The sequence below is a fragment of the Stenella coeruleoalba genome (assembly GCF_951394435.1).
Source record: "Stenella coeruleoalba genome assembly, chromosome: 12".
In the NCBI taxonomy this organism is placed as follows: domain Eukaryota; kingdom Metazoa; phylum Chordata; class Mammalia; order Artiodactyla; family Delphinidae; genus Stenella; species Stenella coeruleoalba.
In genome coordinates this window covers 64,783,356-64,801,831 of record NC_137158.1, presented here as the reverse complement: position 1 = coordinate 64,801,831, position 18,476 = coordinate 64,783,356, and the positions used below count along the sequence as shown (strand labels likewise).

At 47.2% G+C, this 18,476-nt stretch overlaps 1 protein-coding gene across 2 annotated transcripts; it reads right to left on the bottom strand.

The window, feature by feature from the left end:
- Window positions 1–1,230: 1,230 nt before the first annotated feature.
- Window positions 1,231–17,054, bottom strand: TNFAIP3 (TNF alpha induced protein 3). Of its 2 annotated transcripts, none has more exons than XM_079939188.1 (8): window positions 12,861–13,170; window positions 9,366–9,556; window positions 8,574–8,721; window positions 8,239–8,409; window positions 6,963–7,143; window positions 4,900–5,804; window positions 4,049–4,230; window positions 1,231–3,325 (listed from the first exon to the last, which is right to left on the bottom strand). In XM_079939188.1, the coding sequence occupies exons 1-8, from the start codon at window positions 13,153–13,155 to the stop codon at window positions 3,041–3,043; spliced, it is 2,358 nt and encodes a 785-aa protein (XP_079795314.1). In that variant the 5' UTR covers window positions 13,156–13,170; the 3' UTR covers window positions 1,231–3,040. The 2 variants fall into 2 exon arrangements, with proteins under 2 accessions (XP_079795314.1, XP_079795313.1); XM_079939187.1 differs by lacking the exon at window positions 1,231–3,325 and adding an exon at window positions 16,545–17,054 and having other exon boundaries at window positions 3,372–4,230.
- Between the last annotated feature and the right edge of the window lie 1,422 nt (window positions 17,055–18,476).

Below are 18,476 nucleotides of genomic sequence, written 5' to 3'. Positions count from 1 at the left end.
TAGCAATCAAAAGCAATAGGGGGCTTCCCTGTGGCTCAGTGGTTGAGAGTCTGCCTGCTGATGCAGGGGATACGGGTTTGTGCCCCGGTCCGGGAAGATCCCACATGCCGCGGAGCGGCTGGGCCCGTGAGCCATGGCTGCTAAGCCTGCGCGTCCGGAACCTGTGCTCCGCAACGGGAGAGGCCACAACAGTGAGAGGCACGCGTACCGGAAAAAAAAAACAAAACAAAAGAAAACAAAAGCAATAGGACTCTGTATAGTGGAAAATGTGAGAAATTAGAATACAAACTTAATTGGATGGTATTGAAAATAATTTAGCTGGGTGTAATAATGGTGGTTATAGAAAAAGAACCTATTCTTAACAATTAGAGATGCACACTGATGTATTTCTGTGAGGACACAATATCTGAAATTTGCTTTAAAATAATCCAGAAAAAAAAATAGAGGTGACAGATGAAACAAATTTGGCAAGGTGTTTCTAACTGTTGAAACGGGATGATAGATATATGGGGGTTCATGATACTCTTATCTGTTTTCTTGTATGTTACAATTTTCCACAGTGAGTTTAGAAATATTATAAATATTTCTTTAAATGCATGGTTCTAAAATCTGGCTGATGATCAGAATCTCCTGGGCAGCTTTAAAAAAAAAGAGAGAGATTCCAGGAGCTGCACAGTCCTTCGGCATCAATCTTCTCTAGGTACACTTGTATTGGGTGGAAGAACGGGCCGTTTATAATTTCCCAGGACTCTGGTGCCGCCGGTCCTCATGGCCATCACAGTCATAGGTCGCCTCTTCTAAGATCTGACCCAGAGGTCTTATACTCCTTCCTCCCCTCTGATTTCTTTCCTTCCTGTCTCTCTCTGCTCCGCCCCCTTGTCTTTTCTCTCTGTACTTAAGGCTGAGGGCAGGAAACTTCAGAGGAGCACAGGTAACAGGCACTGGCACATCTTTCCTACTTCCCTCTGGGCCTCCATGTCTTCCCTGTTAAACCAGATGCCTTACCCTTAACAGTAAGTTCTCTTAATACCTATGGGTGAGAGATGTACCCCCTGCCCAGGTGTTTCTTGAAATAAAGTTGTTTGGGAAGTGTGGTCTTAATATTGGGGCCTTTTTCTTTCATCATTCGTAAACAGAAAACATCAACATTTGTTCTTAAATAATTTACTTTTTAATCTTGACTTCTGTGAAAAGTTACATTTAAATTTAGGAAAACTTGAAGAAAGCCAATAGAGAGTCAACAGTTTTCTATCAGAGACAACTAAATGTGCAAATTTCAAATGTCTTCTATAATAAGTATAAATAATCCCATTTATTCACATTAAGAATGAAAATATTGATACACAAAATATTAAAATAGCAACTTTCAAAGAACTAAATGAAAACACTGAAGTTTATGCGAAATCTTTAGAGAGACATTATAAAGAGATCTGCAAGGAAAAAGGCTTATGGTATCTCAAGGGGAAAACACATCACATAGGACAAGTAAAGACCATGGAGAATTAGTTACAGATTGCCAAACTTTTCAGGTTCTAAGTCCAGACCCCCCCCCGCAAAAAAATAGCAGCCTTTACCTCTGGGGACAATGTGTTTCCCTTCCTTTTTTTTCTAGAACAAGTATGAGAGTAACACAAAACACACAGAGAAACTGCAGGCCAAGGACAGAAAGAAATTTCCTCGTACTCATGGTTACAAGGTTGTGCTGTCCCAATGCTAAGGTGGCCACGAGGTCACTGCCCTGCACCCCAGCACACAGCATTAACACAGCAAACAAAACCATCACCAAAGGCTCCAGATTTCCCCGTGACCTTCTCCAATCTCATCCCCGCTCCTTCCCAATCGTCTCTCTAAGGAGGTAGGATACGCAGAAGCGTCTACACACTGTGGAGAATGGTTTCTCATCGGAGGGCTGGGAAGTGGCTCTGACCAAAGTTTCACGAGGAAGCGTGAGAGTTTAATGAATTTATTTGCGATGCGACTTCTTCTTTCCAAAATGTGTGGAAAAGGTCGACTCCCCTACTGCGGTAAGGAGTTTGCTGTGTCTATAACATGACCGAAAGCCAGTATGTTATCTCAAGAAGACAGTATAGCAATTTCTGCAGACCAGAAGGAACAGCTTCACTTAAATAACCTTAAAGTTTGCAATAAAATAAATAAAGTGATTACGCAGACACAAGACTCTGCTGGTGGAGTTCAGGCAGGCTGTGTCTACGAGTCGTGCGTGCCCCTACAACAACCAGAAAATAGGTTATTATTATCAGTCAGTCTTCTTACTTAAACTTCTAGGGCAGCAGCGCAACGTAACAAACAAAATTCCCTCATATGTAACATAAGGGGCCATTATATGTGTAACCAGGTGTACGCTCACCTCAGTTCAAGTTAAGCTTTAGAAGTAAAGACAGTGATAACCAAAAGAGTTACACATCTGCCCACTGAGAATATTCTGGGTCTTACAAGGTGCATATTGTAAAGAGCAGCTGGTGTGCTTTTCACCGTGGACTTGTTCAGTCCCAGCAGCCTCAGCGTCACAGTCTGTGGACGTTTTTGCCGTGTCCGTGGGAAAGGAACGAGGCAGGTAGGGCGAAACCGTGAACGACCGGCACTTTGAGCCTGCCCGTTATCCCTGAGCTTCCCGAGCTTCCGGCACAGGGCCTGTGGGCCTCAGCTCCCCATCTCGGAGAAATGCTGATGGAGGGCAGGGGGGCTGGCTCCGAGTTTCCCAGCCCGCCTGACCTGCGTCTTTTCCCTTTTCTCTAAAGATGAGGCAGCAGTCCTGGCACGCGTTCTGAGTCCATGAGGTTCCTGGCCGCCTGCTTGGAAGGAGAGGCGTGGGCTGGAGCCCACACAACCCGCAGCCAGTCACACGCTTTGCTCAGATTCCAGGCCGGTGACCGAGAGCTTCTTTCTTGCCCTGCTCAGAGACACCCTGGCCCACCGTGCAGGGCCGGACCCTCGGGTGGCACCGGGGCGCTGGGAGCACAGCGCCACGCGGGCTAAGGCTCCAGGTCCCTCCGGGCCGGGGCTGGCCCCCTGGGTCAGGTTAGCCGTACATCTGCTTGAACTGAAAGCACTCGTTGCAGTAGCCATTGCACTTGGCGTTGCCGAAGTGCTCACAGGCGGGGGCCCGGCAGCGCTGCGTGGGGGGCTCCTCAGGGACGGGCTCGGGCCGCCGGGCGCTGGCAGCCACGCGCTGGCCGAGGTGCTGGCACTCCATGCACAGCTCCTGGTTGCAGCAGGCCAGCATGTTCCTGCAGGTGGCCCGCGTGCACTTGGACCAGGAGGTGCTCTGGGTGGCTCGGGGCAAGTCTCTGTGCTGGCTCGCCCTCTGGGTGGAGAGAGCAGAGAGAACCACTGTCACATTCATTGTTCAGGGACCCACATCTCATCTCATCCGACGGTGTGGGTTCTACAAAGGGCTGGGTGTGGTGAAGGGCACCTGCCTGACCAAGCGGACGGCGGGCGGTCTATGGACGGGAGCCTCCAAGGACCTTTCCTCCCCATCCCAAGAAAACAGATCTGGCCCCAGGGAGGCCCGGTGGAATCACCATCCCTAACACGGAGGCCGGCAAAGGCTGGCCCAGCTCGCTTCCGTCTGGATTAATACTAAGTTGCCCTCATTTAGACAGATCCCCTACCACCCTCCAACCAGCAGGAGAGGCGTCTATCCATGAATGTTTGCTTTTCTTATATGCCAGTAAGTGGAGGCACCTGGGACGTTCTGCCTTTTCCTTCTATCTCATAATAAGGGGATTACTTAAGAAAGTCGGCACTTCTGCTACAAATCCAAGAAGCCTCTGATCGCCATTTGGCTTTTCGGAGGCTTTAACGGGTTTTATTCCACGGCTGGTTTTATTTGCTTCTTAAAATGAACCTAAAGTAAACTTAGGCCATGAAAATCAATAGGAACTGCTGCGCTTCCAGCCCTGGGGGCCAGGCTGACTTTTCCCCTGGTTTTTCCCTGGAACTCAGCAGGGAGGAAAGCCTGCTTATCACTCTAGCAAGGAGGCGGGGCCCACAGGAGAGGGGGACGTCCCTCAAGATGTCTCACCAGCTGCTCTTCAGTCCTTTTCGCTTCATGAAATCTCTGGTTCTGAGCTTCGATGAAGCACTTCTGACAGTATCCTTCAAACACACTGCTTCCAAGGGCGCCGCATTCCCTGCCCAGGCAGGGGACAGTGTTCTGGAACCTGGAGGCCGTGGGGCTGGCTTTCCCTGAGGCAGGGACAAAATCTACAAGAGAGCAGAGGCTCATCAGTAACACGTACGGTTCACCAAGTGGACAGATGCTGACGTCAGGGAAAAACAGACAGGTTCCTAATACAGATTAGACCAGCTGCGCTCTACCTACGAGAGCAACCTTTCAGAAACCTAGCAAAATAACCAACAGAAATAATACTGTAATAAAAACATCTTTGACTTTACAGATCTCTCCCTTTGGAACAGCCCGCACTGGTCGGTCACAGGAACAGAACAAGCAGAGACATTAAGTGCCCATCCTTCTTTCAAATTTGAGATTTCAAAAACCACAAATGGACTCTTACGACGTCAGTGAAGGCCGCTCTCTTTCCAGCTACCACTCATCAGGTTCTGAATTTTCTCTAGTATGCCAGAGTTTCAAAAGAAGTCTCGTCTAAATTCTACCTTAGAAACACTACACCACATGACCTTATAAAAACAAATCCTCTGAACTCTACCCACAGCGCTCTTGCGGGTTTTGGAACATGCTGTTCTGTGCTTTTGCTTCCAGGTGTGCCGGCAGAGCCACCGTGACTGTCCCCCCCACGCAAGGCACACTCAACGCCACAGCCCTTTCTTGAAGGGGCTCCCTTCTTGAATTTCAGGGGCAAACTGCCTTCTACGAGGGGTTTTGAAACGGGTGAAACCCATCCTCTCACTCACGTTTATTTTCTCTGTACTCGATGAAACACAGCGTGCAGAAGCCTTTGTTCTCTGGAGTCCCAAAGTACATGCAGCCCGCTTTCCTGCACTTGCTTGTCCCCGTCCTGTCCCCTGGAGTCCGTGCGGCCGAGGAGCGGTGGCCAGAGGGAGCCTCGGGCCCGGCTCTGCGGCAGGCATGCGGAGAGAGGCTCTGCGCGAGCTGTGAGGGGTCAGACTTGGAGCGCTGGTGGCAGGAGAGGGGGCTGCTCGAGCTGAGGTTCGGGGTGGGCTCGGCTGTAGTCCTTTTAAAGCAAGCACTGCAGATCCCATTAAACGTCCTGGTGACGTCCTGGAGGCAGGCTCGGCACTTGCCGGGGTCGAGATGCTGCGCAGGGTCCGAGGGGTGGCCCGCGGGAAGCTGCCGGGCGTTGTGGCATCGCTCGCAGAAGCCATTGTGCTGCACGTTGAGGGTGAAAGGGCAGCCGGGGCTCCTACACTTCATGGCCGTGGTCTCGCTGAACAGGAAGAGGCTGGGTGCTGTCGGAGGGGCTGAGTGGGGACCCCCGGCGGGCTCCTCGGGGCTCCAGGCCTCCCCCCGGGAGGCCCCGAGCACCAGGCGGGGCAGCGCCTCAGGGCCCGGCTTGGAGTTGGGCTTTGGGGCTTTGGTTTGTTTCTTGTGCCGCCTCTCCGAGCACTCGTGGCACAAAGGCTGGGTGTTCACGGACATGAAGAAAGGGCAGTTGGGCGTTTCGCATTTGATGTCCATGAGAGAAAGCTGGGGGACGGAAGGTTCCAAAGGATTCTGGGGGTGCGTGTCTCTCCGCCCCTGCTCATTGTTTTCCTGCCACTTCTTGTACTCGTGCTGGACAAGTTCAAAGTAATCATCTACCAGGTTTATTTCTTTGGGTAAGTTAGCTTCATCCAACCTAAAGACCAAAAGGAAAAGAAACATGAGACTACACACACACACACACACACACACACACACACACACAACTTTACACCACTAGATCATAGAGCAAACTTTTAAAATGTGGACTGTGGTAATAACTTCATAACCATTCACTGAAATGCAGCCTGTGATGAAGACTTTGCACCTCTAACGTAACACAGTCCAATACTGTTGAGAAGACGTCATTATTTTGAGAATCAGTCTTATTTAATTAATTTTGGCCCAGCCCAAATTATAGATAATTCTAAAGAAAGGGCTCCTCAGGGGTTGCTTCTACACTTAATTACCCTCGTCCTCTTTGAAAAAGTCACTTTTACTTTCTAACTTCTCAGAGACCAAATTTCTAGTGAAATGTTATTCAAGGTATTCATTTGGGACGAGCTTACTTTATAGTACAAACTACCTTGTAATGTGTTCTGTATTTTTCTTTATCAATTTACTTTATTAATTTTAAACAGGCACCTGGTCTCTATTAGTGGTAACTGCCACGAGCAGTAACTAAGAGGCAGACACACCATCAGGCGTTACATACTGACTTCTGACTCTGTAATTTGTTCATCTCCACTTTGAGAAACCGATTCTCTTAGGCCTTCTCGGTCGTGTGCATTTCAAAGTTCTAGGAAATGGGCATCTCTTTATCATCAAGCCAGTGTTTAAAATTTTGATACCTGTACAACCTGTACTCTGGGTCTCTCCTCCCCGCCCCATGCGGCCAAGTCACGCGCCTGCCACATAAACACATTCTACAGCGCAGTCTGCGTCTGGTGTGTCTGCCTTACCCAGAAGCCAGGAGAATGAGTGTTTTGTCTCTAAGAATTTTCGCTTGCTAGTCTAGCACTAGGGCAATTAAAAAAAACAAAACAAAGCCCATCCTCGATGTGAACGCACTTTTTAAAGCCACAGGGCTGACACTCAGCAACCAGATATGCAGAAAAATCATTTTGGATAAATTACTTGTTCCCATTTGAAACCCAAGTTAGTGCTCCCTGAAGTGATGGTCTCTGACTCACACACAAGCCCCTAAACTTGTTTCACGCTGGAGGAAACCAGCTTCGAATAACTTTACTGTTGGTCTTTGGGGTAGCAGCAGCTTAAAGATGACAAGGCATAGAGCGAAAAACAAACTGCTTACTTTGCAGCGTTAATTATATGGGTGGTGCCGTGGTCCCAGCCTTGAACAGGGATTTCCATCACCATCAGGTACTCTTTCAGGAGCTTTTCCTTCATCTCATTCTCAGGATCTGTCAAAAAGTGAACTTTTAAGTCTTCGAATCTTCCTCTCTCTCTGTTAACAAGTGGAACAGCTCGGATTTCTGAGGGAAAAAAATAACACATCAGCAAAATATGATTCTACTAAATGAGATTATGTGTGAGGCCATATATATAACAACTACATTTTGAAAATGCAGAAAGGATACAATTACAGAGGGGAAAAGTATTATCTAGCCACAAAATCAAATGGGGAAACAAACTGTACTAAACTCTAATAAAAAACACACGGTTGGGACTTCCCTGGTGGTGCAGTGGATGAAAATCCGCCTGCCAATGCAGGGGACACGGGTTCGAGCCCTGGTCCGGGAAGATCTCCCATGCCGCGGAGCAACTAAGCCCGTGCGCCACAACTACTGAGCTTGCGCTCTAGAGCCTATGAGCCACAACTACTGAGCCCACGCACCTAGAGCCCGTGTTCCACAACAAGAGAAGCCACTGCAATGAGAAGCCCGCGCACCGCAGCGAAGACCCAATGCGGCCAAAAATAAATAAAATTTAAAAAAACCAAAAAACCCCCACACGGTTTCCAGGACGCCCACAGCACATTAAGCAGCCTGGAGGCAGGAGGTCTTACTGGTCAAATCCCACACTCAGAACCAGATCGACCTGGGTTCGAGTCCTGACATCCATCTCTGTGACATCAGGTAAGTTATTTAACTTCTCTGAGCTTCAAGTGCCTCATCTGTACTATAAGGTTACTGCATCCACAGGGATGCCGTGAAGATGAAATGAAATAAAATAATGTACCTAAGCATTTGTAAAGTGCCTTATTAGTTCCTCATTAAGCTATTACAATAATACCTAACCTGCCAGACATTTGCCTGCCCCATGCCAGGCACTGTATTACGGGGCTAATTAAGAAATGGTAGCAGTAATATACATTATCTCCTACTTGCCACTAACATGCTGAAAGTGCTTCCCAAACTATAGACAAAAAGTTGGGGGCGCATTACGATGACTGCTATTCCATCACTGTTGCTAAACAGCTGACAGAACACTGTATTTAAATAAAACTAATATACTTAAATGAGACTTTCAATAAGGAGCAAAAGAGCAAACCCTGATGTTCAGGAGGAACGGGGTGTACCAGTATCTACCAGCAAGTACAAACGTGAATAGATGCTTAGTTTTCTCACCAGGTCCACTGTCCTTCATGGTCACCAGGGGTACAAAGTGTTGGCTGTCGTAGCCGAGAATGATGGGGTATCTGTAGCATTCCTGGGCAGGCCAATGGAGAGGCAAGTAAATTCCGCCCACCTTCAAAGGAGCGAAATTGGAACCCGATTCCAAACTTCTCAACATTTTGTCTGTTTAAGGAAAGAGAAAGAAAAGATAAGGCCCTCCGTGGCTTTCATCAGATTCCATTTAACTATGGTCTCCTGTAACTTTGGTAGCATGGGTTTTCCTAAGAGGTAAAGCACTAAAGCTGAAAAGCACTTAAATACAGATAAGCCATCAGCAGGCATCTCACCTGAAATGACAATGATCGGCCTTCTGAGGATGTTGCAAAGGACGAATATGTGTATTTCTTCCAGTGAATTATACTGAAGTCCACTGCGGGCCACTGGTACGTCCGTGGATGCCATTTTGACAAGGCTGTCCCATTCATCAGTCCAGTTCTAAGGGGACAGAAAAGAAATCATTGAATGTACTCTGCACTAAAAAACAATTCTGGCTTCAGTCTATAATTTATCACTTGTATCCCTCGGCTTACTTTTACCCTTTCTTGAAATTATCATTTAAACGATCACCCTTTTGTCCCCACTTTGGTTTTCTTCCCTTACTTTTTTCCACTACAAGGCAAACTCAGAAGTAGGGGAGGATGGGGACAGCACCTGCTTTCAAAAAAATCCCTGATGAGGCATAATGTCAACGCTCCTCATCCAAACGTGCACAAAAATCCCAAACTTGTGACTGAAAATGGGGAGGCGCCCGTCTGAATCTGATGGGCTGGCTCAGTAAAGCACGAGAAGGGCAATCAAACTGGAAAACAACGAAAACGCCACAGGGAAGCCCGAGATCAGAAAGATCATTCAAAAATGACTCCCCAGCTGGGAAGCTGCTGCCCTGGAGCCTCCCAGCAGTGACAAGAGCCTCAGGTCCATCCCACAGGAGGTTTCTGGTGTTTTCCATTGACTCTGCTTTGCCAGGTTCATGTGACCCGGCAAATCACATGCTCCTTGAGAGCAGGGACTGGCCGAAGGTACTGTTTTGCCACCATGGAGCTCTGTCAATAGATGCTGGATGAGGAAACACAACATACCCGGGTATCGTAGCAAAGCCCCGTTTCCACGAATTCCTGAGACTTCAGAGACTCCAGCTGCCAGCGGAATTTAAAGTTGCGGGTGTCCGTCTCCTTGAGGGTGCTGAAGAGCGCCTTCCTCAGGACCAAGTCTGTGTCCTGAACACCCCACATGTACTGGGAAGCAGCGTGCATGAGGCAGTTTCCGTCACCTGAGGACAGAAGGGAAGCCAATTCAGGCAACCTACATCTAAGGCCTAGCGGGGGTTTACAGAATAAACTAGCCTTACGGCTACCATGCGGGGACCCAATAGCGCTTGTGAGAAACGCCAGTGGTTTAATGTCTTAGTCGAAGGGCCAACTGGTAACATTTCACAAGGTGATGACAGCTTTAACGGAAAAAACACGTATCATTCTTTTAACTCTCATTTTGAATGAATGACACTAACAGAGCCAAGGAATCAGGGAGTGAGAGCCAGGAGCCCTTGGTTCCAGCCTGGCTCTGCCCTAACTAGTTTAGGTGACCTTGGGGGGAAATTCCTTAACCTTCGAGTATTTTTCCTCTTTGGAAATGAGGACATTGGATTATGATCTCTGAAGTCCATTCCTTTCTAACATGCCTTGCTTTTCTGGCTAAGACGCTGGCACTATTGCTCTCTGACTCTGAGAGAGAACCCCCAGGGTAACATGCTCAAACCAGGAAGCTGGTCTGGCTCCATTTACTAGACAGGGACGGCCTGGCCATGACTCAGTGGTACATGACTTGACCATCCCACCACAGCCTTTGGGGCCTGGGAGCTTCCTCTCCTGGTCTGTAAAGTGGGAGTGAGAAGACTGAATTACCTACTGCCTGCCCACCCCACCCCCAGAAATGCCTTGTGTGAACCCGCCTGTTAGCAATTAGAGTCCTTTTTCAGAGTTTAAAGAGGGCCTCGATGTCTACATTTGAAAATAATTCAGTGTTTAGGGCTGGCACTTGAAGAATTTTGAGGCTTTTGAGAAAAAGATAGGTCTAATCTTATTCTATCAACTTTGCTGCTTTTATAGGTTAAAATCCACAATTCATGAGACTGCATTGCTTTTTGAACTCCAAAGAATAAACATTTTGGAGGTCTGTTTAATATTAAAAAAGTTAACTCCTTAGTCTCTTTTGGGAAGTGCATAATTGTTTTTATAAAGAAAAGTTCAATCGTGTTCTTACATTGTTCTACGGGGCAGTAAAGCCATTTGAAATTTTATCAAGTCTTAATTATAGTCAACTGTAAACAAAAACAACAACCACCTCTCAAAAATGTATCCACAGCCAGTATCCGTTCAATTTACACACTTAGAAAAACTAGCTAAATAAACATTCAAAGCAATGAACCAAAAAGATCGCTCAAGGCTTGTGTCTTGGCAGAAATGTAGCAACAACTGCATTCTGTTGAAATTTCCCCTTTGCAAAATCTAGAGCAAAGATAAGGCTTTTTTTCTTCTTGTGCTTACTTTCAGTTCTTTATTGAGATGCACCAGCATAAAATTCCCTAAGTAACATCTGGAATTCCCCAGCGCTAAGTTATTTGACTAGCAATTGAGCAACAGCTATTGTACTTTTTGTTCTGGTGTGTAGACATTTAAAGTGCGAAGTGCACCCTGGACTTTCCAAGTGGGTGTGGTCAGGGTGAGCTGGAATAGGGCTACTCATTATACAAGTGAAATCGCTGCAGCCAATAGACGTTGGAATTTTTCACATGAAGTTTCAATTTTATGCCACCTACTCCCTTCCTCATTCACCACAGTCTCATATCCTCAAATGCAAACTTGTGAATCACCCCCTCCCCAAACAGACCATTGACTTTGTAGAGCCCTCCTATAGGGGGAAGGCTTAAAGAAAAAGTGCTAATAAAATCAGAGAGGAAAAGTCATTTGTTTCCTTCCTTCCCCTAAATATCTTTTCTTCCTTTCCCAGAATTTTAAGGAATTTTTTTTCAAGTGGTGAAATAAAAGGATTCTGAGCCTAAAAATCCTTACTTCTCAGAAAATGATATCAGAATGCACTTGCTTTTGTAGTTTTGTTTGTAGCGTGAATCCTTGATTTAAATGACCTATCTTTGCAAAACCAGTATTTACTTTTTATATTCAATTTTTTCTCTTAAGGAACCAGAGCAAGTTAACCCTAAAATCTCAGTTTAGTTCATGATAATATGGTTTTTCTCTTTCCACCACATTTCTAATTTGGCAGAATCTCTTCTTTCCAACTTTCCCACGTCTTTTTGTAACCAAATGGGAGAGAGTTAAAACCACAAACTGTCAGGAACATAAACCCCTTGATGATGACTTCACATAATTAACTACTTCTAAGCATCACTTGACTTAATGCCAAGAACAACATAAATACTACATAGCCCCAGTTTTCTTTCTATGTTTCTAAGAATCTATGCTTCAAAAATAAAAGCAAGATGTTAAGGTGATGCTAACTCCCAGAACCAAAGGAAAAAAACATGCCCCTCAATCGTGCCAAGTTACCCAAGTCAAAAATGGCCAAAGTGAATGTACCAATTTATTTAAGTTGATGTTCTTATCATCTCACTGTCAACAAGGATGTACTAATTTTGCCCTTCGACATATTATTTTGATCGGGATGGTTTACGATTGTCACTGATCTAAGGCCAGGAGCCTTTTGAGAAAAAGGCCTTACTTAATATAAGCAGCCTACTTGCTTCTTGTAATGATTCGCTACATTTATAAAGTAGAATTTTGTATCTGCATGAAACAGTATGCTCGAATGTTTCTGTGATGTGCATACTCTTGCTTAAAGGAAATAAACAAAAGACAAAACAGTAAAGCTTAGAACAGGAAACACCTACTAGTCATAAACGGCCATTGGGTAGACAGTCACAGACAGCAAGAAATGCAGTACAGTACTAGGAATCCCCAAAAAAACATGAAGTAGAGGTCTAAAACCTGCACTAAAAATCTCAGGTATCTTTCTAGTTCGTATCATGGGACTGTGGGCAACAGAACCCAGGTAAGGGAGGAGCTGACAACAGTCACTGGTTAACCCATAAAATGTGTCACTGATTCAAGAAGTGTAAGGCCATCATCACAAGCATTTTCTAATGACAGTGGGAAACGCCACCAGTTTTCACACAATGCTTTCCTTTTGAACTTAAAGCCTTTTGATATTTCCATTACTGGCTAGGGAAGGGTATTTCACAGATGATTAAACAGTTGCAAGAATTACATACAGAAGTCATACATACATACCATACACATATACTTAATAGGTGCATGGTGTCTAGAAATGCATTCTTAAAGCCTCAGTGCGCTCTGCTGTCTAACATACACTAGAAAATATCCTTAATTAAAATATTCACAAAACAAGCTTGCTTTCGTTACGTGCCCCTTATAGAATCTCTATACTAAGGTACCTGCGGCCTTAAGAGATTCGATTTGGACTGGTGCTATTACCTTCTAATAAATGGGCACCCAGCCCGGTGGGAGCTACCCCGGCCCCCAGACAAAAGCAGGTCTTACCATTTGTTTTCAGCGCCACAAGCTTCCTGACTTCTCGGCACCAGTTGAGCTTCTTCTGGCTTTCCAGGGAGGCCTGGATGTTTCTGTCGATGAGAGCATTGTGGATGATCTCCCGAAACTGTGGACAAAACTGGCAAGTCCTGAACATTTCCAGCGTGTACCGGTGCATGGATTTAAAATGGTGAATGATTCCATTGGTAGGTTTAAAAATATCTTCTGGAGTTCTCTCTCTTATCTTCACAGCTTTCCGCATATTGCTCAAATACAAAGCCAGAGGAAGGAGTTGCTCACCCATGGTGCTCTCCAACACCTGAAGAGGAGGGAAAGAAAACCCCATGCCGTTAGCTCAGCTTTGATATGACTCCTATATACCTGCCTACAGGAAACCCCAGTGTTTGATCTTGTCATTACCCTAAGCGGTAGGCAAAAGATCTTAGTCACCTCTACTCCCAGGATACTAGCTGGCCCCAAAGATGAACTCACACCGGACTGTTTTAAGTTACATCACTTTTAAAGATTAGTCTAAACAAGAGAAGGAAGGCGGGGAGTGGGCAACGAGGAGGAGGGGAATAACCCATGTTTTCAGTAACATCTGTCAGGGAGCCATGCCTGTCTGTCAGCAACAGGTATGGTGCCTCGTAACCGACTGAAAATCCCACTCCATCCTGATGCTGCTCTGGGGCAGCCACTGGATTTGAGGCGCCCTGAATGCCAGTTACAGGCACAATGTAGTCCTGACAAGTCTGGCTCCTTTCCTAACAGCACCACCAAGCAACCCTCGCTCTTAGGCAAAGTCTTGATTTACCTCTTTCAAGCACTCCCTCCCTATACTGGAAAGACAATAAATATTTTGCGAAAAATCCTGCAATTTTATGCTGCCACCTAGTCTGTTGATTGGATTCTTCTCTTTAGTCCCCAAAAGAAATATTTATAAAGCGTATACTTGTAAAATGTATTGTAATATACAAAGAGTTAAACTGAATGTTTTATAACCAACAAAAAAGCTTATTCCCAGCAAGATGTTTTGCAATTTTAAGAGCAGTCAGCGGTCTTTCAGAACCTCTCCACTGAACTTAACAACATCAGAATAAAAAATAGAATAATGATAACAATAACGATAATAGAATAATAAATTCTATACTTCCAAGAGCAGCTATTAGAAGTACAGAATTATATTCTATATAATTACAGAATTAACTGTATTACTTCAACTCAACCGTTAACCAAATTTTATTATCGTCCTCCAGGTACCAACACTCAGATGGATTTTGCACCCTGTCTTCACCCTGAAATCTTCAAGCATAATCGACTGGTGGAAAGAAATAAAAGTCTGGAAGCAGACAAGGAAAGAAGTTTCAGCCAGAGGGACCACTCAGGACAAATGAAAGAGGAGGGGGGCAAACCCCAGCATCTCCAACCCATGCCAACAGCATGGAATGATGGAATGATGTAACGTGGGATCTTTACAGAGCAGAGCTTTGTGGAGAGCCAGCTCACATTCACTGGCCCTTAGTAGGGTGCCTTGCCATCCATCCTAATTTCCAAGATGAAGACAAAGACATTTTCAGAGCACGAAGAGAGCCCCTAGGAAGTTTCACTGCATTTGTTAATCCCACTCTTGTGTCATACTCTTTACCGGGGCAAGCCTCTAGCTGAGAAAGAAGTTAAACCAATGTAAGAGGGAGAAGAAACCTAGATTACAGAGAAGCCAGTCCTGGTGGGTCTCAGCTCTCTCAAAGTCATTGATAAAATGGTCTAAATTCTCACGGGCCGCTACAAGACTCTGAGGTTGCTTCTGAGGAGTCTTCTCGTGGTGAATTTAGCTCAGGATTCCTTATCTGATAGCTGGATGATGCCTGGAAGAAGTCATTCTCTGGGTCAAATGGTAATCTCTGCTTTGATGTCAGATATTCCTTGCAGGTGGCTTTGGGCAAAATCATGGCAGGACCACAGACACAACGAAGGGATAAAAAGATCACACACACATCCCCTTGGTGGCATGCAAATGCCTCTTTCACAATGTCATTCATTTGTCCATCCGTCACTCAACAAGCACTGCCTGACCACACACTTCTACTGCCTGACCATCAGCTTGATGCTGAGGCTAAAGATAAAGACAACCTCATTCCCCGGCTTGAAATCGCATGACCACCTTAGTCTCCATCTACGGCAACTGCAGGACTGGTCCTGCTCAGGTAGGTCCCACACCATCCAGGGGCAGGGCTTTGCTGAGAAGCCCGGTCTTCCAACACCCGCCCCTTGCTAATCTCAGAACACCACTCCTGTGGTTGCAGAGTGCCTGCTGCCCTCACAAGGAAACAGACAGGCAAGAGGAAGATTTCTAACAAGCTAGTTGTAGCCTCTTTTTTGCTTTTTTGACTCTTCTTTTATCTTCTTCTTCACCTAAGATCTTTCAGCAAAGTTCTCAAATAGTGAGAGCTGGAACCATAAGCAAGACATGCAAATGTCAATATTTGATAGTCCGGTGTCACTTCACTCATAGGTTCAGCCTCGCACGGCCTGCAGAATTGCCTCCTTAAAAGAAATCAAAACCCACTGCCCAACTGCCTAGGACTTGGACTTCTCCATACTTAAGATTAAAGAATAATCTGACCTGTGATAAAGAATTTCTGACCTATGATTGCAATGTCCTTATATGCAAAGACATACAATATTACCCGTAACATTTCTTTCATGTTTGTTACCTCACTGGCTTTTTATCAACAAATATCGACTTTTTAGAAAGTACCCCTCCAAAAATTCAAAAATTGTACAAAGAATTGGAAAAAAAAATAAAGAAGCACTTTAGACCACCAAGACTGAAGCAGTAACTGGCTGTTTAATACTCTGGGACATTAGGGCTGTGGTCCAGAAGACCCTATAACACTGGTTCTCTCAGAAGGCTGCCCTGAGATACTTGACCAGAGCAGCTTTCCAAGGAAAGAAGATCAGAGGCAGGGAGAACTGAAAACAAAGCGGTCTCAAGTTCTGAGCTCCTTCCTTACTTAATACCACGGCTTTCCTGAAGGGCCAGGTGGCAGGATGTGGGACGACCCCGACTGACAAAGACAGTCTGACTGGGGGATAGGGGCCTGCAGATGCTCTAAGCTGGAGCCCCCAAAGGCAGGCCGACCACCCACTGCTACACGCATACTTCTCTGACACTGCTTAACTCTCAGTGTCTGCAAGCCGTCCCCGGGAAGTTGAGCTGACCTGGCTCCCCGCCCCCTGGGTTTTGCTGCCCCTGAGACATGCCACACCTTCGGGCTGGTGCTACAACAATCTGGAAAGAGGCCACAGCAGTTTGCAAGGGCTACGTAGCCGTAAGCATGCAGAGCTTGATTCCAAAAAAAACAAGCCAAAGAGCAAAGCACCAATGACCACCCGCGACCAAGCGGCCCCGGGGGCGACTCTCCCCGCAGGCAGCTGCCTTTCAAATTCTCTGCATTATCTGCAAGAAACAGCTGGCTGGATCTTGAATCCCGGCTGTCACCCTAACATCTGGCGCGGCCCCCTCAACTCTCAGCAGTTCAGAACCTACAACGGGTACAAACGGCCAACAAACTCCCCTCTGGAACCGCTGCAAAACCAAGGCCAGGTCGACGGAGCCAGCCCGCGGGTCGCTGCCAAACTCGCACCCGCAGCCCTTGCCCGGGGGAGACGGCACAGGGACACGGGGGTTACCTCTTCGGGACACGCGATCCTCTGCAGAAACTCCAAGTCCAGGTCAGGACAGGCGTGCGCCGCCGGCTGGGGTCACGGTCGGGGTCGGGGCCAGGTGGAGGCGGCGCCCCATGGACGCCCTGCTCGGGGTTAGTTCGCGGGCCGGTCCGGGGGTGCGGATCTCTGCTGCCGCCGCCGCTGCCGCCGCAGTTTCCCCGACGGCCGCTCTTGCCGCTCCGCCCCCGCGGCCCCTAGCTCGCTGCACTTGGCCGCCGCCAAGGCTGCAGACTGCCAGTTCTCTTTTTTCCCTTTCTGTTTTACCGCCCGCGGACAGCCGGGGATTTCCATCCAGGGACTTTCCAGGCACGTGACGCGGGCCGGGCGCCCGAAGCCGGTGGTCTCCTGCCGCTAGGGGGCGCAGGAGACGCGGGAGGCCCGATGCGCTCTGCCCCGCCCCGTCCCCGCCCCGCCCCGCCTCGCCAGACGCCCGAGAAACTCCTGCGCCCCGCCCCGGGGTGTCCCCGCTTGAGTCACCTGGGCATTTCGGAAGCTGGACTCAACGTCACATCCATGTGGAAATCGCAGTGATGGGAACTGGAAATGAAATAGGTTCTTTTTCTCAGCCGTTTTTCTGCAGAAAATCATCAACTGTGGAGAACAAGAAGGGAAATCATAAAGAAAGAAAACCCTAAAAACCACCACAGGCCTCCGCTGGATTTGCAAAGCTTGGACTGCGCACGTGATGAGCTCGTAGGGGAGCGCCCAACTCTGGGCCCCCGGGGGGATTTCGAGAAAAATATGCAGTCACAGCCCTTGGTCCCCGTCCGCAGCATTCGTGCCGGCCCCGGACCCCAGGCTGGTGAGATGCCGTTTCGAAGTGACGTCAGATCTCGTGGCCCTGCAGCCTCGAAATTCGCAGGGGCAAAGCCAGTCTTAGATAAAATTAGGAATCAGATAAAATTAGGAATCAGAACCACTATCAACCGCGGGCTTCACTTGACTGATTTTCCATCTCCATTTCTGCGTACCAGGGCCCTGGGGGGCCTCCCATTGAGGTAGCATTTCAGTTGAGAAATCACTTCTAGTCCCTTACTGTCCTTGCCACGTCCCCCTAAGATCTTATTAGGAGTCTTTTTAGAGGTCCTGATGACAGTTCACCCCAAGATGCCAATGGCTGATAATACTTATTACCCTCCCCCCCCACACCCCCTTATTAAATAGCATTCTAAGGGCAGTGTCTTCACCTAGAGGGTGTCCTGTAGAAATAGGTGTCAGCCACCTTGGCTCTGCAGGAACGTGAGTTGTGGAGAGGCGGCTCTAGGTCCTTTTGCTGTCTTGGTCTCCCCCTTGGCTCGGCTTATTTTCTAGAATGACTAGAACCAGACTGAAGTATTCTGTACCACTGCCCCCTTGTAGGCTTAGGTATACTTGTCAGGCCGTATATCTCAAGTTTTGAATTATAAAAATATACTCCTCTCTCCAGTAAGAACCTGCAGAGCCTGGGCTGGAGGCTGCGTGGAGTGCGGCACTTTTCCGGTGGCACTTAGAAGAGAGAGTCAGTAGTGACCAAGGCCCCAGGGCTGGTGCTGGTCATGTGAAACCAGGGGCTGCAGTTTCTTCCAACTCCAAACCCCCTGGTATTTGTCGTCCTCTCATTCACAAATGTTTTCAGCTGCCAACACTCAAACAATTGATAGTCAAGCTAGTAATATGATAATGGTAACGGTGATGACGATGCTTAGGAAGTCCTTACTATATGCCAGGCTGTAGGCTAAGTGTTTGCAGTGCATTCTGCCATTGAAGTCTCACAACCCCACTTTGCAGATGAAGAAGCTGAAGTATAAGAAGCTTACTCCATTTGCCCAAAGTCTACACAATCAGTGGCAGAGCCGTGACTGGCGCTGGGCCTGCCTTACTCCAAAGCCCACACTGTGAGGTCCTCTCAGAAAATAC